A 20,999-nucleotide genomic window follows, 5' to 3' on the forward strand; every position below is an offset into this window, starting at 1 on the left:
CACATTTTTCTCTATTATGTCCTTAAACTATTTTTTTTCTTCATTCTATCCTTAAACTATTATTTTCCACATGGTTTCTCTCCTCAGTCAACTTTCCGGTGTTGACTCCGACGAAAATGCTGACGTGTCATCTGAACTCCGACGAGTTTTTTTTTTATTTTATAATCACATAGATGCCACTTCAGCATTTTCGCCGGAGTCAACACCGGAATGCTGACTCAGGATAGAAACCATGTGGAAAACAATAGTTTGAGGATAGAATGAAGAAAAAAAATAGTTTAAGGACATAATCGAGAAAACTGCTATAGTCTAAGCACATATATAATATTTTAGCCTTTTTCAAATGTATGTCAAGACTTTTTTTAGTTTGTAGTTTAAGAATTAAGACTAAAGCACTACCTTTTACAACTGAGACTTTTGAGTTTAAAAGTCTCTCATTATATTTATCAAGTTAGGTGGTTTTAGAGCCGGGCCGGGCCAAGCTCTGGATGGTCACTTGGGCCTAACTACTTAACCAAGCCTGGCCTGTAATGATGTAACGAGCACTATTTTTGGGCCTTAATGGGCCAGTAGTAGTAGCAGCTCAGTCCAAGATTAAAGATGTCGTCCACGTTGTTTTAATGCATGCAGAACTGCGTATTGAATTCGACAGCGGACAGTATGAGCTTTTTGACAGCCCAAAACCGATCCGATGCTACAATTGGAAATGGGTTTTCATTCAAGGATTGTCTTGGTTACAGGGAGCATGGGTTGGTTTAAGTCGGCGTTCAGCTCAGCTAACTAACTATTTGTGTATTTCTACCCACGATACGGGGTTCGAATCATGTAGACAGCATATTTGTACGTGAATGTTTGTTGCATTTTGTGAGTTCTATGTGTCATAAAAAAAAGGTAGCTAGGTTGGTTTATCTTGGAAGAACGTGGGGTAATTAATCTAGGGTTATGTGCTCCTTCACATGGTTGATGGTGATTCATGGCTTATTATTAGCCCTAATTGAGAACTTTGTGTTGCTCTTACATGAACTAATTAGTTTTACCATAAGTATGACGCATGAGCTTCATTGTTAATTTTTTCAACAACTATGACATCCTAAATAGTAATAACTTCAGGGCCCGTGGGATTAGTCGAGGTGCGCGTAAAGCTGGCCCGGACACCCACGATAATCAAAAAAAAAATAATGCAATTAACTACTAATACAGTAGTACGAACGTTCAAACTTAGTTGGTTTAGTGGTCAAACAAAACTATTAAAAAGTTTGGTCATTAATTATAACCTAATCCAATGCTCAATTATTGGTGTGGTGGAATGCAACATCTTACCTCTCTATCCAATACAAAGTTAGTGATCAATCCCATATCATATCAAACTACCATTTTGGATAAAGTGGCTAAACCATAGCTATCTTATATATATAGTATTAATAGATGAAACATACATATTTCTATTACATTCAACAAAGTTGTTGATAATTAAAAAAAAAAAACCCCAACGTGTGTGCTATTCAAAAATCACACTCTTGTACATTTCACACCAAACAAACAACAAAAACTAACAAGAAAACCCCCCTATTATCACTCTGACCCTAAATATGACCCATTATATACACAATTCCCTAATTTTTGTACCATTCGGATTACACAAAATACGTATTTATATTTTTACCGTTGATTTGGAACATGTGAAACTCAAAACAATATATTTCGTCATTTTACTTATCCGTACCCTCAAAAGATGATCCGCATTTTAAGTTCTTATATACTTTTTAGGAGATATATGTGTTTGTGATATATATACATATATATATATTGTGAGGCTGCAAATAGAGTGTGTATTAGCAGGTGGCAGTCTTGAAGAGGTCAAGCCGAGTGTCACCCAATCGCAGAGAATACGCAGCGTTTTTGAAGTCACTCCAAGTGAAGGGCTTATAGAGAGTCGGGTTTCGGGGTGAGACCATCTCCGGTGGCGGACAAATCCATGAATTTAGAGGCGGCGCCCCAAAATACATCATCGACAACCTTTGCCTTGTGGAGTTCGCCAATGCTCTGTGTCTCACACTCACGAATCTCCCATTCGTCAACGCCTAATTTTCATTCCCAAAGAAAGATAATTAATTAGTTTTAAAATTAAACCTCTTAATTAATTTTGATTAGTGCTGAACTGGTACCTGTAAGGCGTCACCAACAATGACATAAAAGGAAGTGGGGTCAGGCGGGACGGGGACCCACAAGCCATCCTGGAAGCAAATTTGAAGGCCGGCCACGTCATTGGAGGTGAGAATGGTCAAGATTTGAGGGTCCGAGTGTTCTCCAAATCCAATATTCGAAGGTGATGGGTCCCACTCTTTGACCGGGTTGACCAACGGAGGATAGTGATTGATCCTGAACACCGAATCGCTGTGGACGTCCCTGATGAGCCTACTGAAGACGAACTTGTCTGGGACCCACAGTCCCTCTGCCGCTAGATCTAGAATCTCGCACGCCAATTCTCTAACCGCGTGTACATAATCATTCACTGCACAACTGCAGCAGAGATATTCAAGTACGTTATTGTTCATTGATCGATCAATTCATCACCCCCCACCAAATAGTAAAAACGTAGGCAGCTCTTTCATGGTAATGAGAAGAAAAGTCGTTATTACCAAATTTGGTAAATATCCAAGGTAAGGGCCAAGTGTCCGAAAGAGACAACTAAAATAGGACAAATTGTGTTCAACACAAAATCATGTGTCTCCTCACTAGAATCATATAGCTTCAATTTATGTATTCGAGAATGATCTCATACAAATTTATCATTTGAACATCATAAAATGAGTATAAATTTAGACTATCAGATCCGCGCATATATAAGTTTTCCACCGAATGAACATGATACATTTGATCAAAGCTTAACACGTAACCATAAAAATATTATTTTATCGAAGTGTATGACTCCTCGATGGACACAGGAACTACACTAATTAATCACATGCATAACAAGGCCTAACCGACACAATAACAAAAGTTGTTATGACAAAATCAGTGGATTTGGTCCCCTAATATCGAAATTTAAGATAGTGATTACTGGCTTTGCTCATCTGTAAAGTGGAAATCAAATGATTTGCAAAAGAAGCATCTCACTATGCAAATAACTGTTGACAGTACAAAAAGCAATGCTTTGTATAACATACAGCCATACAGGAACTCAAGTGTGCTTGTTTGACTTGTAAACACCATTAAAAATTAGCCACAGAGAGACCCCCCAAAAGGGGCCAAGAAAATAGTCATGATTAATGAAGCTCAAAAGCTACATTGGAACCCATTAATAATGGGCCATAAAATAGTGATTTCCAACTCATTTATATTAGCTTGATAGCTTCTTTGTCAGGAAGAAATTGTTCCCAAAAATTATAATAGAAAACATATATTTTGGACTGCAAATTTAACTTGAGTAACCCAATTTATGATATATCTAAACTTTCTTCTTTGTAAAGCAAAGCTTTGTGTCATTTTCTAGGAAAAAAAAATACTGTACGTCTAAAATATTAATTAAGTATGCTTATCAACCGGCCAAGAACTATATATTATAATTAATACGATTAATATATGTACGAGAGGATATATCGGCATCACTAATTATGATTATATATTAGATATGTGGGTCTATACGATAATCCACCGTGATTGATGATGATATATATATAATACTATATTAATTAAGCTAATTATACTGTTTAATATAAGAAAAAAGGTGCAACTTTAGACAATCATAAGCAATGTGTAAGCCAGAAACCAAGCACATAAACCACGCAACACATGTATGGCTCCCACGAAACATGAACCAACACCCTAATTAATTTCAAATCAATGAAAGATCGGTTATTATAAAAAAGAATAAATAAATAAGCAAGAGAGAGTAGTAATTGTTACCTGAATTTTGTAGGGTCATCGGAGTTAATAGATTGGGATCTCTCCGAGATGTCAAGAGGGTTGGTGTGAAGAAGAAGATATTCAAGCTCTCCCATGTCACCATTAACACCGATGTTTCTGCAACCAAAACCAAAAGGCCTAGCAGGTCCGGCTCGTTGCTTCTCTGCAATTGTTTTTGCAAAAAACTGCGTCCCTTCATCTCTCATGCTTGATACTACCTCTTTAGGAACTCCATGGTTTATGACCTTGAAGAATCCGAGTTCTTCGCAGGCATTTACTATCAATCTCGACACTTTTGACTTGTTTTGGATTGAAAGATCGATTGTAGGAATTCCTACCGCCTTTGTTTTCTTGCTACGTATTGGAATCGGAGAGGCCGCTACCATTCTCGGCTGCTAGCTAGAAGAAATAAATTGTTTGAAGTACTTCCAATAAAGAAGAAGAAGCAGAAGAAGAACTGCTTGAAGTAATTTGAGTCTCCGTTGGAGGCATATATATAGGCATGCTTTCAGAGGTGGTGGTTTTTTTTTTTTTTTTTGACAAATGTTTTTCAATTTGAATAATGCATGCTTCATTCACCCAAAATGTGAACCTTATTTAACCCTAATTATGTGGAGTGCTGGATGTTTAGTGGGTTCTACATGCGGGTTTTTAATAAATGACTATTTTACATGTCATATAGATTTCGGGGTAAAATAAGGGTTTTATTTTTGGGTAGATATAACATTACTTTTTCAATTACTGTTACTATACATTTTTTTAACCGAGAATAATGGCATCAAGCTTGCCCTTCGGACATCCGATATGAACCTAAACTCGGGTCGTTAGATCTGCATGCGCTGAAATTTCAGACCTGACGACGAGATAAATTGGGTCGAAATTCAACGTGTGGCAACAAAGATATTGCTAAACATTATCATAGACTATAGGACAAGCATCTAAAAGATTAATATTTGATATATTGAACGGGATATATTGTGTTTTTGTTAATCAGTACCCTAAAGTTGTATTAGTTGAGACTTGATCACTTGAACCACTAATTTGGGGTGGCGACCATGGAGTTTTCTCTCCCTCGTCTTAATCAACCGGGTTGGAGCCGCGTAGAATGCGTAGAATGAATAAGAGCAGGCTCCGGGAATAAATGTGGATATGGTGGGGGATTGAAATTTGAGGGACCTCCAAAAGCTCAAATTAGGTATTTAGGTGGTGAGGGAGATTGAGGGAGACAACATGGTCTGGTACCGGCTGTTTGTCATATATATATTAAATAAGATCTAAGTCATCACAGTGATTGATATATACTCTCTGGTTCAATCATCATGTTTTGTGAGCCTTTACACTTACATCAATCAAAGAACAAGATAAATTATTGGAATGATTAGAAACCCATTTACTGGGATCCCTTTAATGGATTTTGAAACTAAAAACAAATTCAGGGGTGCGCCAAATTTTTTTTAAAAGAATTTAAAATATATGATAAATCATAAATGTAAAACATAAGTGTTAGCTTTTAAATTCCTCTTAAAATCTTAAAAAATAAAAAAATTTGTGACTTAAATTTCATCCGATAAATGAATTTAATTGTTTTTTAATAGAAAAAATGATTTTATTCGGAATATTTACAAAAGTAAAAGGTAAAAACACTAAACCGAGTCCGCGTGGGGAGATTATGGACTGTAGATGCCGTGTACTTTGATATGTTCAACTTGTTTGACTATTTGACTGCTCTCCCCGCATGTTTTCCATCTGTTATAACCTTTTCTTTTCTTTTTTTTAATCTTTTGTCTATTTTACTTTATTCTCCAGATATGCTTTACCAAACTTTGAAAATTCATTAAATGAGTCCTAGCATGGTTTAATCCTCACCTTTTACTATGAATTTTTTTATAAAAGTTCTTAGATTGATGCAGAACGTGTTGTAGAAGTGTTTGAAAAGTAGTTGGATCGACGCAAGATGAAGAAAAAATGTGATGATAAATAATATTTTATTGCGTTGAGTAGTATTTTTGTATTTTCTGATAGTACCTATGATTTTTTGGAGTAAACTCCAGCTTCTTAGAGTCCGAGACGTTTAAATAAGCCTCACTTTCTTTGAGGCCTTTTCAGTTGTTAGACATTCAATCAATCAAATATTGAGAGTTCTCTCACTTTTCTAGTGGATTTCAGATCTTATTATTTTTGGGGTTTAAGCTTATAAATCCTCCATACTTTTGCTGCATCAAGTGGTATCGGAGCGGGAGTTCACCTTTCAAGATGTTCAACAACGAAGGAGGAAGAAGTCCTATAGTTGTTGGATAAGGGGTTAATGATTTTTGGATGGCGTTGGAGAAGATTAAAGATTTGCTTAATCAACTCAGTGTCAACTAGAATAAACCAATCAATGAGTATGACGTTCGTAATGGTGCACGAAATCAATCTGTTGATCCATATGTTTTGATGATCGAAGGATTGGTTTTGCATGAGTTTCTCTTTCTGAGACAAGTATTTTCATCCACATCGTAACTCGAGGGCGAATTATTTTTCAAGTGGAGGCTACTAAAACTAAACCTCTTAATAACACAATAATAAAAATTCCTAGTAATTAAGTAAATAATAGAAAAGTGTCTTACATCATAGATTCTCATAATTATCCAAACATGTACAACCATAACCAAATCCACGTCAATCATATTGATATATGTCCTCTTGACATCTTTGCGTCTTGGCTTCTCGCCTCGTCCTTCACTTGGAGATGTGTTGTGAGCGATTTAAGAGACAAGCCATTGTGATATAGTTGCTTTTAGGGTGTCCTTCCAACTTGGAGGAAACTTGTTTTGTATAGGTTCCATATTAAATTCTCCTTAAAATTGTTAGTGCAAATAGTACTTGCCTAGAGTATGTGTAGTGAGAGTTTTTGAGATGGAGAAGAAAGTTACTCACTGAGTGTAGAAGTGCGTGTTGTGGCCAAGAGAAACTCATATTTCCTCCACTCTCCTTTCTTCATTGCGCCCGCGGTTTTTTAATTTATATCCAAACTCATCTTAACAACCCAATAACGTGTTCCTGGTTCAACTACTAGCGATTTAGGACTCTAAATATCCCCTTAAATTTTAAAAATACACTCAATATGCTAATTAAGATAACAAAATAAATACTTAACTATAATATGTATTATTTTGTATTTAATTTAAACTACACCAATGACTACTTTTTTTTGTGGAGCCTAGTTAGTCTTGGTAGTCGTGTCTAAAATTATGTGGTGAACAGTTTTCATTTCTAACTGTTCATTAATTATTTTGCACCGCAATTCATGAATTAACACTATTTTTATTGATCCCGATACACTATATCCACTATAACAAAATATGCTTATACCTACGACTAAACCGTACATATAAATATAAAAAATCGCAAATATGATCTATGCTCATAGTTGAGGAACCGCGGGTTAAGTGAGCATCGGAAAGTCAATATTTGTGATTTTTAAATCGTGGGTAAAGTAAATACGAGCGCAGGTATATTATATATATGAGAGTGAATCAATACTAGAACCACTTTATATATTTTTTCCTTGATTAGATATATGGATGAGTCGGCAATTAGAGGAATTACACTTTACACATATGATGTGAATGGTTGTGATTCGTTGAATGCCTACATTTCAAGGTTTGGTCTCCCGCTTAAAACATCTTTCTTAGGCCGGCCAGAGCCAAACATGCATATTGACTATTGAAAATTTGAAATCCACATGAAGCGACGTCGCATTATTGTTATTATTTCCCTTTCATACTATTTGTTTTTTGATATTTCAAAAGTGGGTTCCCGTGTATTCCTAGGCTGCCACATGGCACCCTGTTGAAGTCCACATACAAATCACTAGTGCATGCATGGACAGGCTTAATTTAGTGGTCAAAAAAGCAAATTATGACATATATATTCCACATGTTTTATATATATATATATTTATGACCATATGATCGGATGCGTGCATGCATGTCACCTTAGATTTATTTTTCTTAGTCGTTGAATTGCTGAGACATAAAGCTCTCTAGTCAGTAGTCATATTGGCTTGGTTTGGTTTGGTGAGGGTGCATGTCAGGTTGACATTTGCAACATATTTTGATCAAAGTTTCTACGTACACAAATAATCAAAGATGAATTTAGAGAATGTGGAAATTAATAGGATACTACACGTGGAATGTTGAATGATTCTTTGGCGGTGATATTGATTGAATAATATATATATATATATATATAAGAAGTGATAGAGATTCAAGAAAAAGCATCTCAGTAGTGGATGTGTTACTCTCTGGTTCAATCACAAGATTTTGTGGACCCCTACACTTACATCAATCAAAGGATAAGATCCACTACTCAGATAATTGAGATGGTTTTTAATAGGATCCCTAATTTATATATATATAATGCTGATGGTAGTGAATCGAAATATGTGGTGATCATAACAATTACGAGTTAAAAACCAATATGATGCAAATGAATCTTTAACTATATATATATATTGTCACTATTTGTGTGGTTTTTCAAGCTTGGATGTGATAATGAAAATCTATGAAATCAATCATTATATATATATATATATATTGTCACTATTTGTGAGGTTTTTCAAACTTGGATGTGATAATGAAAATTTATGAAATCAATCATTTTATATTGTCAACTAATTAATTCATGAAATAGAAGTTATCAAGTTGAGTGATGATCTAGTTGGAGAATCTCTATGGGGACAAATTGACTCGAGAGTTTCTGAGTTCAATTCTCACTGTAAGCAAGTGGCACACTCTAAGCTTTGGCCCAACTAACTTTATTGTCAGGTGAGAAATTTATGTGCATGCTGGCTTGATGGTAGGATTGTAAAAATTAAACTGAATAACCGAACTCATTAATCGATTATCTTTAAAAAAAATTACAGATTTCTTTCAAGAAACGATCGAAAAAATCGACTGATAATCGAAAAATCGAAATAACCGATCAATCGGTTGATTAAATTTATGTCAAAAATCTATCGTATAATTGACTGTTTTCATCCCTACCTGACAGCCCGATTTTAGACTCGTATCGGATGTCTTTATGACAAACTTGTATGATGTCGTTGTCAATTATAAAAAAAGAGAGAGAGTTGAATATGAATAAACATCGACATTTTTGACTTGTCAAAATATTTGGATAGAGTAAGCTAAATATTTCGAAAATTCCCTCATTATAAAACAAAATTTGTTCGATTATTTTTTATATTTTTAAAGAAACAATTGGGATCGAAATTAGGTTTTCTTTTTAATACATTCAGTAAACAAGGTTTATGCAACTATGTCATCATATGAATTAGTTTGACCATTACGTACCCAAAAGTTGTTAGGTGACGTACAACACCAAGAGTATACATGTACATATACATACATATATATATATACACAAAAAGAAAGAGGATTATTACAATTTAAATAAGTAGGTGGTAGTTATGGAATTATAATGGTGACACATATAAGAGGCAATGAAGAACAAAATAAAGGTTTAAAATTAAGAAGATAATTTAAAACAAACAAACATACATATTGGTTGATTAATTAATTGGTTGTTTTAATTTTATATGGACCATTATATCTTGTTTTCTTTTGTCATGACAAAACATATATACCAAAAATTACTTGTCGGCAGATACCTTTCTTGTATTTGACAGTAATTAAGAAACAAGTAAGAATTCCAAGTAAACAAAGACAATAGCATAAACAATGTATACATAAAAACGAATCATTCATAATAATTGTAATTAATTAGGACGTCTACTAACTTACAATCACAAGGAGAAGAAAACATAAGAAGACATATATATATATATATATATGTTATATGTTATATGTTATATGTATATATGAATCCTTTAATTAGTAAGCAACAAAAACTAGACACTTCTTTAATTTTAGCCAAATACATTACCAAATGTGGCATTAATATTATTAAGCCCATTTATTTTTATTATTATTATTTTGTTAATTTATTTCATGTGATATACGTAAGCACAACATTCTCATGATTTAATACTTTTGGCAAGACGAGGAGAAGTTGTTTGACTTTTGTCTACAAAAAGGTTTACAGATTCACCCTGTCGGTGGAAGGCAGCTTATGACCTTAATTGCCATCAACGTCATGGCATTAACATTAAAAGTGTAAATGGTCGATTTTTTTTTCCTTCACTTTTGCAAATAACCGATGATTCGAATATCCGGTTAACCATTCGGTTCAGTAATTCGAGCAATTTTCTTGCAGCCCTACTTAACACCCTGCAATTATCAAGTACGTGAAGAGAGTGAGGTGATTCAAATATCTGAGGTTTATATGAGCTAAAAATTATATAATTCATCGTTAAAATTTTTTTTGCTTTGTGGATGCAAATTGGTCGTCAACAACAAAGAACCAATTCGTCATCGAATGAATGTTTTAATTGATGTTTCGATGCCTATTCTTTTCGTAATAACAAGAAGAAAGAGAATAATCAAGGAATTACATGAGCAGGAAGCCTTTTCAATATATTATTAGAAGCGGCCCATTTGATTGCGGGCTTAGACTATGCGACCTTCATGGCCCAATTAGTAACTTTGTAAGGGGCCCAATTAGTAACTTGGTCAAGATTTTGCAGAACCCCGATTTCATTACTATGATCAAATCTTTCGCGCCCTAAAATTGCCCTAATTCCCAATTTCTATCCTCGAATGCCGATCAAGTCTGAATCCTGATTTCTCCCAACCCAATCACTCGAATCGAAATCTAAATATTTTCAAAAGTTCTTCTTCTAATCCTGTTTTACTGTAAATTCGAATGTACGAGGAAGCCGAACTCCTTGATCGTGTATAATTCGAAAAGGTGCCAACTTTCTGGGCTTCGAGATGGACGCCAAGGACATCTTGGGATTGCCGAAGAACGCATTGCCCATACCCCAAGAGAAGAAATCTCGTACGCCGAAGGACTCCCAGCGAAAGCCCGATGGCATCTCTCGCGAGGCACGTTGATTAATATTTCTGTATTGTTCAAGATTGCCTGACTTGTTGAGTTTGCATCAGCAGTTCTGAGAATGACTAATGTGGTTGCACTATTTTAGGTTTATGCGCTTACAGGAGGTCTGGCGCCTCTTATGCCAGCAATCGATACTTCTCAGTTGAAGAAGCGGCCACCAGCAGACGAGAAGGCACGTTAATTACATTTGTTTGTTGATATTTTTGCCTTGCTTTAGTGTTTGAGTTCTTAGTTGTATTTAGAAGTATAGCAATAGTGTTTTATGTAGCTTCTCAACAACCTGAGAATTTTGTGAACTTTTATTTTAGGTTCCAATGCTTCCTTTTGCTGTTCTGAACTAACTAATTTTTGGACAAAGCAAGCCAGAGAACTACTCACTTAGGATGCTGCTCGATGCTTGATCTTAGTTAGATTACTATGAGTTGAGTTTCTGGTTTCTTATGTACGGCAGACAAGGCTCTGTGGGCTGTCTAAAAGACTGAGATTGTAAAAGTTCAAATGAAAACATGCTTCGGAGAAAGTCTTCTTTTAATGTTTCAATTGGTTAAGAACATCAATCAGAATCGATATGGTACATATTAGTAATTGATGCGCATTATTTTTTATTGAAGTGAATATTCTTCTTAAAAGTTTGTTCCATCCATTAGAGCTTGTCTTTTAACTCACGAATCCTTTAGGGTTTAGCTCTGTGATCAGTTCATCACTCAAGATATTAAAATCCTTTGTCATCTTTTGTTATTGTAGTTTATTATTATGTTCAACTTCTATTGCAGGTTTTGTTTTCTTATAAATTTGAAATTTCTGTCTTCAGATAACATGGCAGTGGCTTCCATTTACTAGTTCTGCTCGAAAAGACAATCTGCAGCTTTATCACTGGGTAGTTTTCCATTCATTAACGAAAATTTCTCTACAAAAATTGATGTATAGCTATAGTTTCATATCACTTGTACTCTGCAGGTCAGAGTTGTGAATGGTGTTCCTCCCACGGGTGATTATTTGTTTGCCAAGTATAACAAGGTACAACTATATATATATATTTTTCCTTTTGTATATTTCTCTATGAATAGAGTCTATACCGTTCTTATCTATCAAGCTTGAGTTGGCATTAACCTCGGTTTTATCTGGCATGGTGCAGTCTGTTGATGTTGTCAAATACACAGATGAGGAGTATGAGAAGCATTTGACCAATCCTGTAGGTTTCATCGTAATTGGCTTTTTTAAAAATTAAATTCCCCACTTAACTGCGAGATTATAGGCCAAAGAGTTCTAAAGGGGTTTCTTTTTTATCTTGTTAGTAAGTTTTTTGGTCATTTCTCTTTTCTTTCAATCTGCCTTCATTAGATGTGGACCAAGGAAGAGACAGATGTGTTGTTTTCCTTGTGCGAACAGTTCGATCTTCGGTTCATCGTGATTGCTGACAGGTTCCCATCCTCTCGAACAGTGGAGGAATTGAAGGATCGTTATTACAGTGGTATGACTTGCTATCGTATGCTACTCAGTAATAACTTTTCAAATTTTCTTTCTTTTTAATATTTTGAATTAACAATTTTAAATTGATCCATTGTCCGGAGAACACCTTGAAACTTATCGTTGATAGATTTCTGATTGATGAAATGTATTTGCTTGTAGTTTCTCGAACTATATTGCTTGCTAGAGATCCATCTTCTGCAGATGTTTCAGGGCATCCTCTTGTTAAGGTGCAGTACCTTTGAAAATGGAGTTTTTACATGATATGCCAGATGGCTGTGTTACAAATTTTGTAATAGGATACAGTTTCTATTGCACCCTAGTCATTGTTTATTTGCTGGTTCTGACTGATTCTTTTTCTAATGTAGGAAACTTACAATATGTCACAAGAGATAGAACGCAAGCGTGCATTATCCATGGTTCTATCACAGACAAAGCAGCAAGAGAAGAAAGATGCCGAGGTCTTTAGTTTGTTCAGGAAAAAATGGGTTGTATTTTAGAATTTCCCATCAAATGAATATGTCGTGTTTTGTGTTTCTTCATTCACTTCTCTTTCAGGTCCTTGCCGAAGCAAAAAGAATACTCGAGTCTCGGATGCTTGCGCGGGTAAGTTTTGAGCTAGATGTTTTGATACATTTGCTTTCAGATGTTGAGGATGCTTATAGTGACCTATGAAGGTAGACATATTTATTACTGCTAAATTTTATATTAGGTCGCTGTTTAAACTTTGCTGGGGGAAAGTTAGTTAATGTTCGGCAAAGAAATGGTGTCTTTTGTTTAATTTGTTGGAGTAATGTTTTTAAGTTTGATTTACAAACCTTCTGAAGAATGCTTTGAATGTGCATGTACTATGTGTTTTCCGCAGATTACTATATTTTGATCTTCTATGGATTTTCTCTTGCTTCATCCCTTCTAGGTTGCTGAGGAGACTGAGTTGCCTGCTACAGAAAATGTTGGTTCAGAAAATCCTGACAGAGCTGTTACTCAAGGTGATACCATATCACCTTCATCCAATGATCAGATTCCTTCTGGAGCAATTGTTCCATCAAGTCTAGTGATGGCAGATAATGCCTCTACTTTATCTTCTTTGCGCATGGTAAGTATGTTGGTTGACAGGCAGAGTGTTACATATCACTACATGAAACATGGCCTCATTTGGTTAGCTTTAATCATTTGACTGGTTGATGAAATTTCCAGCTTCGGGTGTATTTGAGAACATATGCACTTGAGCAAATGGTGCAAGCTGCAAGCTCAACTGCTGGACTTCGAACTATCAAGCGTGTTGAGCAAACTTTACAAGATCTCGGGGTTTGTTTCCTCTCCCTGACTGTTGGTACAGTAGAAATTCTCTTTTTCTTTGAACATAATTTATTGGTAGATGATGTTATGTACATGACAATGTGAGTGAAAATTCTCCATCATTGTTTCACTCTGGCCCATTTTAATTCAATCTTTACATTTGAGAGTGTGATAATTGCCTAAGCATCGTTAATTACTTTCTTTTTAGTACATTGTAATTGTTCTTCTCACCTTTTCATTTAAGTCCATTTCTAACGTTTGGAGTATGCTTAATTTGCATCAAAATCTCTCTGTCTTTGTCAAATGAGAATGCTCTTTCTCTGGCTTAGTTTTATCTTATTGTACATGAACTTTTTTGGGTGGACATGGAACCTAGGTTATTCGCATTTTAGTCCTTTTAGTTGCACGGAAAGGCAACAGACTTGGAAGCAATTTGGTTTGATAATAATTGCTTCTCTTATTATTAATATAGCGTAGATATTTAAGTTTGGTTTGACAAATCTGAAAATCTTGTGTTGAAAAGTCTAGGAGCTAGTTGATTCAATTATGCAGCATTTGGTGGGACACAGGAATGGTATGTCACAGCATGGAGTGGTGACTCCATCCTTTGATTGCATCTTTTTTTTGTTTGGTATGTAAATAAGATAGTGGGGTTTTAGATTGGTATAAATATATGTTTTTTCAGCGAACATATCCTTATTTGAATACAGTCTTGACTATGCTTTTGAACGTTATCATTGATGCTCATGGAATTTAACCCCTTTGTCCATTATCCGCTACTAGTGTGTCTAGTTTAGGTCAAAAGATTTTGTTTCCTGATGGTAGAAGTATTTGATATGATTAGATGCTTTTTAAGTTTGCCAGTCACCTTTTTCTCTTGTTAGCAGTAAATTCTTTCTAGGTATATTCTTCCTCTCAAATGACAAATTGACAATGTAAGATCTGGTATGTAATCATTTAATTCGTATTGTACAGGTCAATTTAAAACCAAAGGTTCCAACAAAAGCTGTTTGTTCAGAGCATCTTGAATTGAGAAAAGAAATATTAACTCTGCTGAATCTTCAGAAACAGGTATTTCACATATAAGATTCACTTCTTACACATGAAATTTGATCCTTATTATTTGGGGTTTTAGTTTTTAGTTTGTTAAAAGTAATAACCATCCCTGCGATACGTATGACATTATGCAAATATATGTGCACAATATTTACTGAGATCATAGAGTTATTTATTTCAACTTCATCCCTACTCCCCTTTACTATGTAGACACAAAAGGTCATGCAATCTCATCAATATGACGTATAAACGAATGGCAGGGGTGTTTCATGAGAGAATTTCCTGCTAGATAACTGTTCTGTTGCAAACTTCATATCATTGCAATATTTTTTTGGTTTTAATGATGTGAATTTAAGGACTTTTGCAATTTTGCTTAGTTTTGGCTATACCCACCTACCATCTGACTGAAGTTCTTATTAGAATAACTTTAGTCTTTTAATTGTCTACTATTTCTTTTATATGTTTGTTGGGAATGTAAACGTTAGATGTTGGCAATCCATAACTTCTTAGGAAAGTATTCACTTGCCCATGAAATTGGCTTGAAGCAATATAGACATTGATTACTGATTTGAAATGGACATAATATATTTACTTGTATCATATGAATTCTGTTGGAAATAGTAGTTTAGTGATAGCAAGAGGCATATTTCCACCATGTACTTTTAAACATGTTTGCTTGCATGTTTGATCATCAGTTACAGTATAAGGAAGCAGAAGGCTCATCTTTTCGTGAAACTGAAACACCGGACACTCCCAAGGTCAATACACTGTGCTTACATTTTTTTAGTTTCTCCTTTTGTTTTCTAAATCTCTTATTGTTACTTGTTAGCATATGGGTTTTTTGAGCATGCAAGCATGTTAGTTTTACTTCAATCATTGAAAATGGGATTTTTGAGCTTTCTACAGAGGGCGCAAGGTGATCAGGATCGAACATTTGTTCCAGATTCCACGAGTTTTGGAGGTAATTTACCGAGTGATCCTGACATTCTTATTTTTTACTAATCTACCTTATCTCCGACATAAGTCAGTTGTATGCCACTGTTCACTTGGTTTGTTCTTTTGTAATCTCAGGGGAAAGGGTTGGCAAAAGGGACCATAAACGCAAGGTACCTACCATATCGTGTTTTCTCTTAGTTTACTTTTGGGGAGGCAATGTATTGTGATTGTCCTTTAACATGCGGTTTTCCAGGGACCTGGAAGGTCATCAGAGGCTCCATCTTCACCAGCCCAGAATAAAAGGCCTAGAAAATTGAAGGCTTCAGATCAATAATTTTATAGGTGAGAAGGCATATTACCCTTGAATTTATAAACGTTGATCTACTGTTTTTGATTCATTAATTGCTAAAACTCAATTTATGCTAATGTATTTGTAATAATGCATGCTTTGTAACTTTTTCTCTTTTTAATATTTCCATCAGTATTGAGAAGGATTATTGCCATCAGGATTAGGAGCTGCTATGCTGGGGTTGACTTGTTGCCAGTATTTGGTGAAGTCTGTTCCAGAGATCTGAAGGGGTTGTTGGATGCAGATCTATGCTTCAATTAGGGAGACTATTCACATGTTGTTTTATGTATGCTAAATTCGACATAATTGCGAATTATTGAGGAGAGCATCAGATTTGAGGCTGAAACTCCATTGATGAACACACCAATGCAGACTGTGATTTTGTTCTAAGCGCTTTCCAGTGGTGCTAGTAGCTGTTTCTTTGTAATCTGAACCTTACTTCTGTAAATAATTTATTCTTTCCTAAAGAATCGATCTTTCCCTGATAGCATGTTCAGATATGCCCAGGCCAAATTGACATTGCACCCAAAATCTTGCTTGCTTGAAAGAACCATATGTGGATTCATCACTCATACTTCCCTGTTATCTGCCATGGCAGTTCTGTACTGCGATACTTTGGAGCAATTTTCTTAACCAGCTAATTTTGGTCAAATTGACTGTCCAAAGTGGAATACTTTTTTTTTTTCCCTTTTGTCTCATTGACATCTTAAGCGAGGACCACAGCCTCCAATCTCCCTAAGCTGTGTGGCTCAGGATTTATGCATTTCCCAGAACTGCTGTACCTGTCTGCAACTTTAACCCGACCATGGAGCTTATATAAATAAACTGTCTTTGTAACTTACAAATGTTAAGAGTGAGGATGAGAGTCCTAATTTGCAGCGGCTCTCCATTCTTTCTGCATAACTCACCACACCATCGGAAGCCGAAACAGATTGTGTCCAGACCTCTTTGCTGCAGCCTGAGAAAGCAAAGCGGAACAAGTCTCGGAAACACATGGCCACCCATCACTCTCTCACTCTTTGGTTCAGGATTCTTCTGTGGTCCGCTTATTGATGGGCTTCATTCAAGAGTGAATCTTGTTGTCTATCAAAATGGGTCGATCGACATAGGTCCTCTTCACACCAATATCTGGGTACATCTAATTTCTTGACACTGGTTGTTTGTCATTCTGTATTTGTTACGATAGAAACCCTTTCAAGCAATTCATCGAACACTTGATATGGAACAAATAGTTTCCATCAAGTCATCTGTATATGTTGCTAGGTACCTTTCTTGCTGGGATTGTTTTACTGCACTGTTGGGTGGACACAACTCTTGCTGGATGAAAGAGCTTCATCAGACCCTCCCAAAGGAAGCCCACAGAAAACAGCAGTTTCTCTAGTGTAAGCATATATATTTGTACTGCAGATGATTCTCTCATGAATGGATCTCATATATTAGTCTCCTGATGCAGAGCACTGATACTATTTATTGAGTTGAGTGCTGAAATGTACAAAGCTGGTGTAGCAGACAACATTGAGGCCTATATACTATTTGCTCTGGCAGAGTTGCTCTGGTTTTCACTGGACAGGACATGGATAGGTTTTACCCTGGCATCCATTGTGGGTCTTGGCTGTCCATTGGCTGAAATTCCTATAATGAAGTAGAGATAGAGTATCCTTGATCTCACTATTTTTGTTTAACAATTTAAACAAACATTGCAGATACTGTTGGTATTGACTGATAATCCTTTTGATACTGGATTTCAGGTTGTTCCATCTTTGGTATTACCCTCAAGCAAACATCAAGCTCCTTGATGAGGTACTTTGGAGTAATAACACCTAGTACAAGAAAATGAATTGATTTAAACTGACGACTTTCTACCTTTGCAGGGATTAATCACTTGGACAATCACTTGTTACTTTGTTTACACGCCATTTCTGATAAATTTATCGCGCTGGCTGAAAACAATCTTCGCGGATGGCAATATCGAAGGCAAGTCTGCCTGAAGAAAAGAACTACCCAAGAGCCAGAATGAATGGGGCATTCCAGTTCTAACTAGAAAGATTTGGCTAATACAATCAAGTTTTCCGATCTTTGTTTAATGTAATCAAACTAGTGTTTCTGAATACCAGAAAAACGCATTCATTCAATATGCTATTTCTCTGCTTAAAACAATCCTCTTGGGACAATTTACTGATTACCAGAAGAACACAAGTGCAATCCATTGCATGATCATTGTACATTAATACATTATTTAGTCGATCATAAATATTCTTATAGGTACATTACTCAACTGCATGTAAAAAATCATCTTCCATGCTTGTAAAGCTATTTATCATATCACTAACTATTTACTTCTGCTACACTACTTTGTAAAGTGACCCAGACAGCGAAAGATAGCATCTATAGCATGGGGCAGCTCCCTGATTCCTGATTCAATGGACTTCGGGTCCTCATACTTCATAATTTATTCCCCAGAAAAATTTAGGCAGTAAAAACAACATTTACTATGTCTGGGAACTTCTCCTTGATAGCTGCTTTAACTCCAGATCCAATGGATTCAGGGCCTTCATATTTTACGCGGCACTCCCCAGCCTCGACAGATAACACTTCAACACTCCCACCAAAGTTCTTGATGGCTGGTCGCAGTATATCAAGATGACCATTCACTGCCTGCAGTCACAAAGTAAACCGTGATTGTCAAGATAGCATGAGTAACAAACCAAATTTCAGCTAATGGTGTCTTTTCTCCTCAGTTTCAAGATAGATTAATGAAAGCTCACCTCAACTGTTGTCTCGCTCACTTCTTCATCATATACTTGCTGAATATCCTTGAGTTCATCACCAAACTTTTCCCTCAGTACTCGTTCAATCCCCATCTTCATGGTGGTTGTTGAGCTGGGACAGCTCCCACATGCTCCTGTTCACATAAAATACCAAAAAAAAACTCTCAATCTGGATGGGAGCAGGCATAATTTTGCAAGGACATCGTTTATTAACAAAAATATAAAGAAATGTAGCTAGCCATGCCAATTGTTGGCTAAATTAGACTTACATTAAGAGTAACATATGGGTGGTCTACTTAACAGTTCTAGACTTCTAGTCAAGCATGTCTATACGTTTAGGTGCCACATGCTCAAGCCCTTGGTATTCACCAAACCAACAAATAGCCTTTTTTCCCCTGAAGATAGTTTGCTTATGAAAAGAGGCGATAAAATCCCAAAGACATATCATCATCAAAGTCCTTATCCCAAACAATTTGGATGCTAGATACATAGTTGAATTTTGCTATGTGGATTCTAAAATCCCAAAGACAAATAGTCAGCCAAAAATCAATAATTTCCTTATAGACAAACTGAGGCAGTTTGTTTGTCACCCCAGACAAGTAACATATGGAGTTTGGAGAAGGAGAACATATTCTACACAAATCCCCCTCATAGGTAGACCCATTGGCATGAACTTTTTAGCGGAATAAAAAGAAGAAAACAAAAAAGATTCTAGAAATAACCAAAAGATACGAACTAGTATCGCCATTACCTTAGCTATAAAACGAACATCAACGTGCAAAAACAGTATTGGCACTTGTAAATGCAGTGGTGGTAGTACACATGTTTTGGCCAATTTTGTAATAGAAGCTGAGAGGTGCTGTGTGATGATCGGATTTCATCAACTCTATAGCACATAGCCTTGATGCCCCAAGATTCAGCTTTATCATTTCGTATTTTGTAGATTACCAATTGCATAAAAATGAAGAAAGTTCAAAATCAAATATGTGCAAAAGAGAGAAAAGATAAAGGCTGGCAAACAACAACTCCCATGCGAAAGTCTTTCGGAGTGGAGAGCCTAGAGTTAATCCTTCAGAAACAGGGAAAATTAGAAACAAAAAAAAAAGAAAGAACAAGAGCCTTCAAGATTCTGCAACTGAGTGATGCAAAAGATGCAAAAGGCTTCCCAGCCGCTTGTTGGAAGGTCTCCATCTTTGAGACAACATTGATACATGGAAGTAGAAAAATTCAAACCTGGAGTGGATTGTTTCTAAGAATAAATAATGACAGCTATCAGGGTATTGAGGTGTACATTCTTCTGCTGTAAATGCACCTAAACTAAAGGATCAGTCCTAGAAACATTGAATTTGTGAAATTCATTGCATCAATCTCCCACAAGAAATTATTAATCTTTACAATAGCTAATGATTTGTGCTTCATTTCACTGAAAAGAGAGACAAAAGGATTAACAAGGTTGTTGCAATAATTCCGACTTCTCCAACTTTTACACAAACAGTAACGCTAAGAATTGCCCTTGATAATATGGTCAATTGGTCATTAAGGATAGTATTACACTCATTCCTATTCCAAAACAACTATGAATCACCACTCTTTTGCCTAGGGTCCTTGGCCTTACAATCATAACCTCCCTATAGCAGAACAACAATAGCACCATTGAATCATACAATTGGCATAAACAAAACGAAAAATTGAAGGAAGAGCGAACCCACCTTGGAGTTTGAGAGAGACGATGCCATCTTCAACAGACACAACATCGACGTTTCCACCATCGGCAATCAGATAAGGCCTAACATCCTCGAGAACAAGGTCCACGTTTTGACAAGTGAGCTCGAATTTCTGGGCAGAGTAGAGCCCCGGAGAAGATGAACCAGTGGGCGCGGTTGGTGTCGATGCCTTAATGGCCGTATTGAAAAGAACCCTTCTCTGAAATTCTGGAATTCGTTGTCCAAAGGCAACGGACTGTGGGCGTTGATGGGATTCGATCGGAATTTTTGGAAAAAACAAGGGGATTTTGGATATCAACGTAGGTGTCAGAAACGCCATTGTTGGATGCTGAAGCCTGAAGGTGAATGAGCAGTGTACGACTGGTCAAAGGTTTTTGTTTTGCTCTAATTTTTTTATTCAATTATTGATTTTGTTAGAAAATATTTATTTTTTACCTTCATATTCACTGCAGATTCTTCTCAGTGAAACGAACAAAAATGGGAAGAACG

The 20,999-nt window shown here is 35.9% G+C and overlaps 4 protein-coding genes across 5 annotated transcripts; 2 read left to right on the forward strand and 2 right to left on the reverse strand.

The window, feature by feature from the left end:
• Nucleotides 1-1,364: 1,364 nt before the first annotated feature.
• LOC119984618 (gibberellin 2-beta-dioxygenase 2-like) lies at nt 1,365-4,441 on the reverse strand. The gene is made up of 3 exons (XM_038828649.1): nt 3,907-4,441; nt 2,166-2,520; nt 1,365-2,081 (listed from the first exon to the last, which is right to left on the reverse strand). The coding sequence occupies exons 1-3, from the start codon at nt 4,290-4,292 to the stop codon at nt 1,833-1,835; spliced, it is 990 nt and encodes a 329-aa protein (XP_038684577.1). The 5' UTR covers nt 4,293-4,441; the 3' UTR covers nt 1,365-1,832.
• A 6,104-nt stretch (nt 4,442-10,545) lies between these two features.
• On the forward strand, nt 10,546-16,505 carry LOC119983956 (SWR1-complex protein 4). 2 transcript variants are annotated; one of them, XM_038827698.1, is made up of 17 exons: nt 10,546-10,898; nt 10,997-11,083; nt 11,723-11,788; nt 11,869-11,928; nt 12,047-12,103; nt 12,253-12,382; nt 12,541-12,608; nt 12,747-12,839; nt 12,937-12,984; nt 13,295-13,474; nt 13,576-13,686; nt 14,653-14,748; nt 15,429-15,491; nt 15,640-15,694; nt 15,805-15,839; nt 15,923-16,011; nt 16,152-16,505. In XM_038827698.1, exons 1-16 carry the CDS (start codon nt 10,785-10,787, stop codon nt 16,001-16,003), a joined length of 1,344 nt encoding a protein of 447 aa, XP_038683626.1. In that variant the 5' UTR covers nt 10,546-10,784; the 3' UTR covers nt 16,004-16,011; nt 16,152-16,505. The 2 variants fall into 2 exon arrangements, with proteins under 2 accessions (XP_038683626.1, XP_038683627.1); XM_038827699.1 differs by having other exon boundaries at nt 16,177-16,505.
• A 196-nt stretch (nt 16,506-16,701) lies between these two features.
• Nucleotides 16,702-18,391, forward strand: LOC119983957. The gene is made up of 5 exons (XM_038827700.1): nt 16,702-17,150; nt 17,282-17,400; nt 17,472-17,660; nt 17,767-17,818; nt 17,890-18,391. Exons 1-5 carry the CDS (start codon nt 16,863-16,865, stop codon nt 18,004-18,006), a joined length of 765 nt encoding a protein of 254 aa, XP_038683628.1. The 5' UTR covers nt 16,702-16,862; the 3' UTR covers nt 18,007-18,391.
• On the reverse strand, nt 18,198-20,884 carry LOC119983958 (nifU-like protein 1, chloroplastic). Its single transcript, XM_038827701.1, has 3 exons — nt 20,496-20,884; nt 18,784-18,920; nt 18,198-18,673 (listed from the first exon to the last, which is right to left on the reverse strand). The coding sequence occupies exons 1-3, from the start codon at nt 20,827-20,829 to the stop codon at nt 18,485-18,487; spliced, it is 660 nt and encodes a 219-aa protein (XP_038683629.1). The 5' UTR covers nt 20,830-20,884; the 3' UTR covers nt 18,198-18,484.
• Nucleotides 20,885-20,999: the final 115 nt, after the last annotated feature.

The sequence above is a fragment of the Tripterygium wilfordii genome, chromosome 18 (genome assembly GCF_013401445.1).
Source record: "Tripterygium wilfordii isolate XIE 37 chromosome 18, ASM1340144v1, whole genome shotgun sequence".
Lineage (NCBI taxonomy): Eukaryota > Viridiplantae > Streptophyta > Magnoliopsida > Celastrales > Celastraceae > Tripterygium > Tripterygium wilfordii.

Bases quoted from the DNA above. Each gene is read 5' to 3' on its own strand.
- LOC119983957 (XM_038827700.1), top strand. From the start codon at position 16,863: ATGTTAAGAGTGAGGATGAGAGTCCTAATTTGCAGCGGCTCTCCATTC. The intron at 17,661-17,766 runs GTAGAGATAGAG...ACTGGATTTCAG, and splicing joins GCTGAAATTCCTATAATGAA to GTTGTTCCATCTTTGGTATT. The intron at 17,819-17,889 runs GTACTTTGGAGT...CTACCTTTGCAG, and splicing joins ACATCAAGCTCCTTGATGAG to GGATTAATCACTTGGACAAT.
- LOC119984618 (XM_038828649.1), bottom strand. From the start codon at position 4,292: ATGGTAGCGGCCTCTCCGATTCCAATACGTAGCAAGAAAACAAAGGCG. The intron at 2,521-3,906 runs GTAACAATTACT...TCTCTGCTGCAG, and splicing joins GATGACCCTACAAAATTCAG to TTGTGCAGTGAATGATTATG. The intron at 2,082-2,165 runs GTACCAGTTCAG...AATGAAAATTAG, and splicing joins TTGTTGGTGACGCCTTACAG to GCGTTGACGAATGGGAGATT.
- LOC119983958 (XM_038827701.1), bottom strand. From the start codon at position 20,829: ATGGCGTTTCTGACACCTACGTTGATATCCAAAATCCCCTTGTTTTTT. The intron at 18,921-20,495 runs GTGGGTTCGCTC...TTATGTGAACAG, and splicing joins CGTCTCTCTCAAACTCCAAG to GAGCATGTGGGAGCTGTCCC. The intron at 18,674-18,783 runs GTGAGCTTTCAT...TTGTGACTGCAG, and splicing joins TGAGCGAGACAACAGTTGAG to GCAGTGAATGGTCATCTTGA.
- LOC119983956 (XM_038827698.1), top strand. From the start codon at position 10,785: ATGGACGCCAAGGACATCTTGGGATTGCCGAAGAACGCATTGCCCATA. The intron at 11,789-11,868 runs GTAGTTTTCCAT...TGTACTCTGCAG, and splicing joins ATCTGCAGCTTTATCACTGG to GTCAGAGTTGTGAATGGTGT. The intron at 12,840-12,936 runs GTCTTTAGTTTG...CTTCTCTTTCAG, and splicing joins AAGAGAAGAAAGATGCCGAG to GTCCTTGCCGAAGCAAAAAG.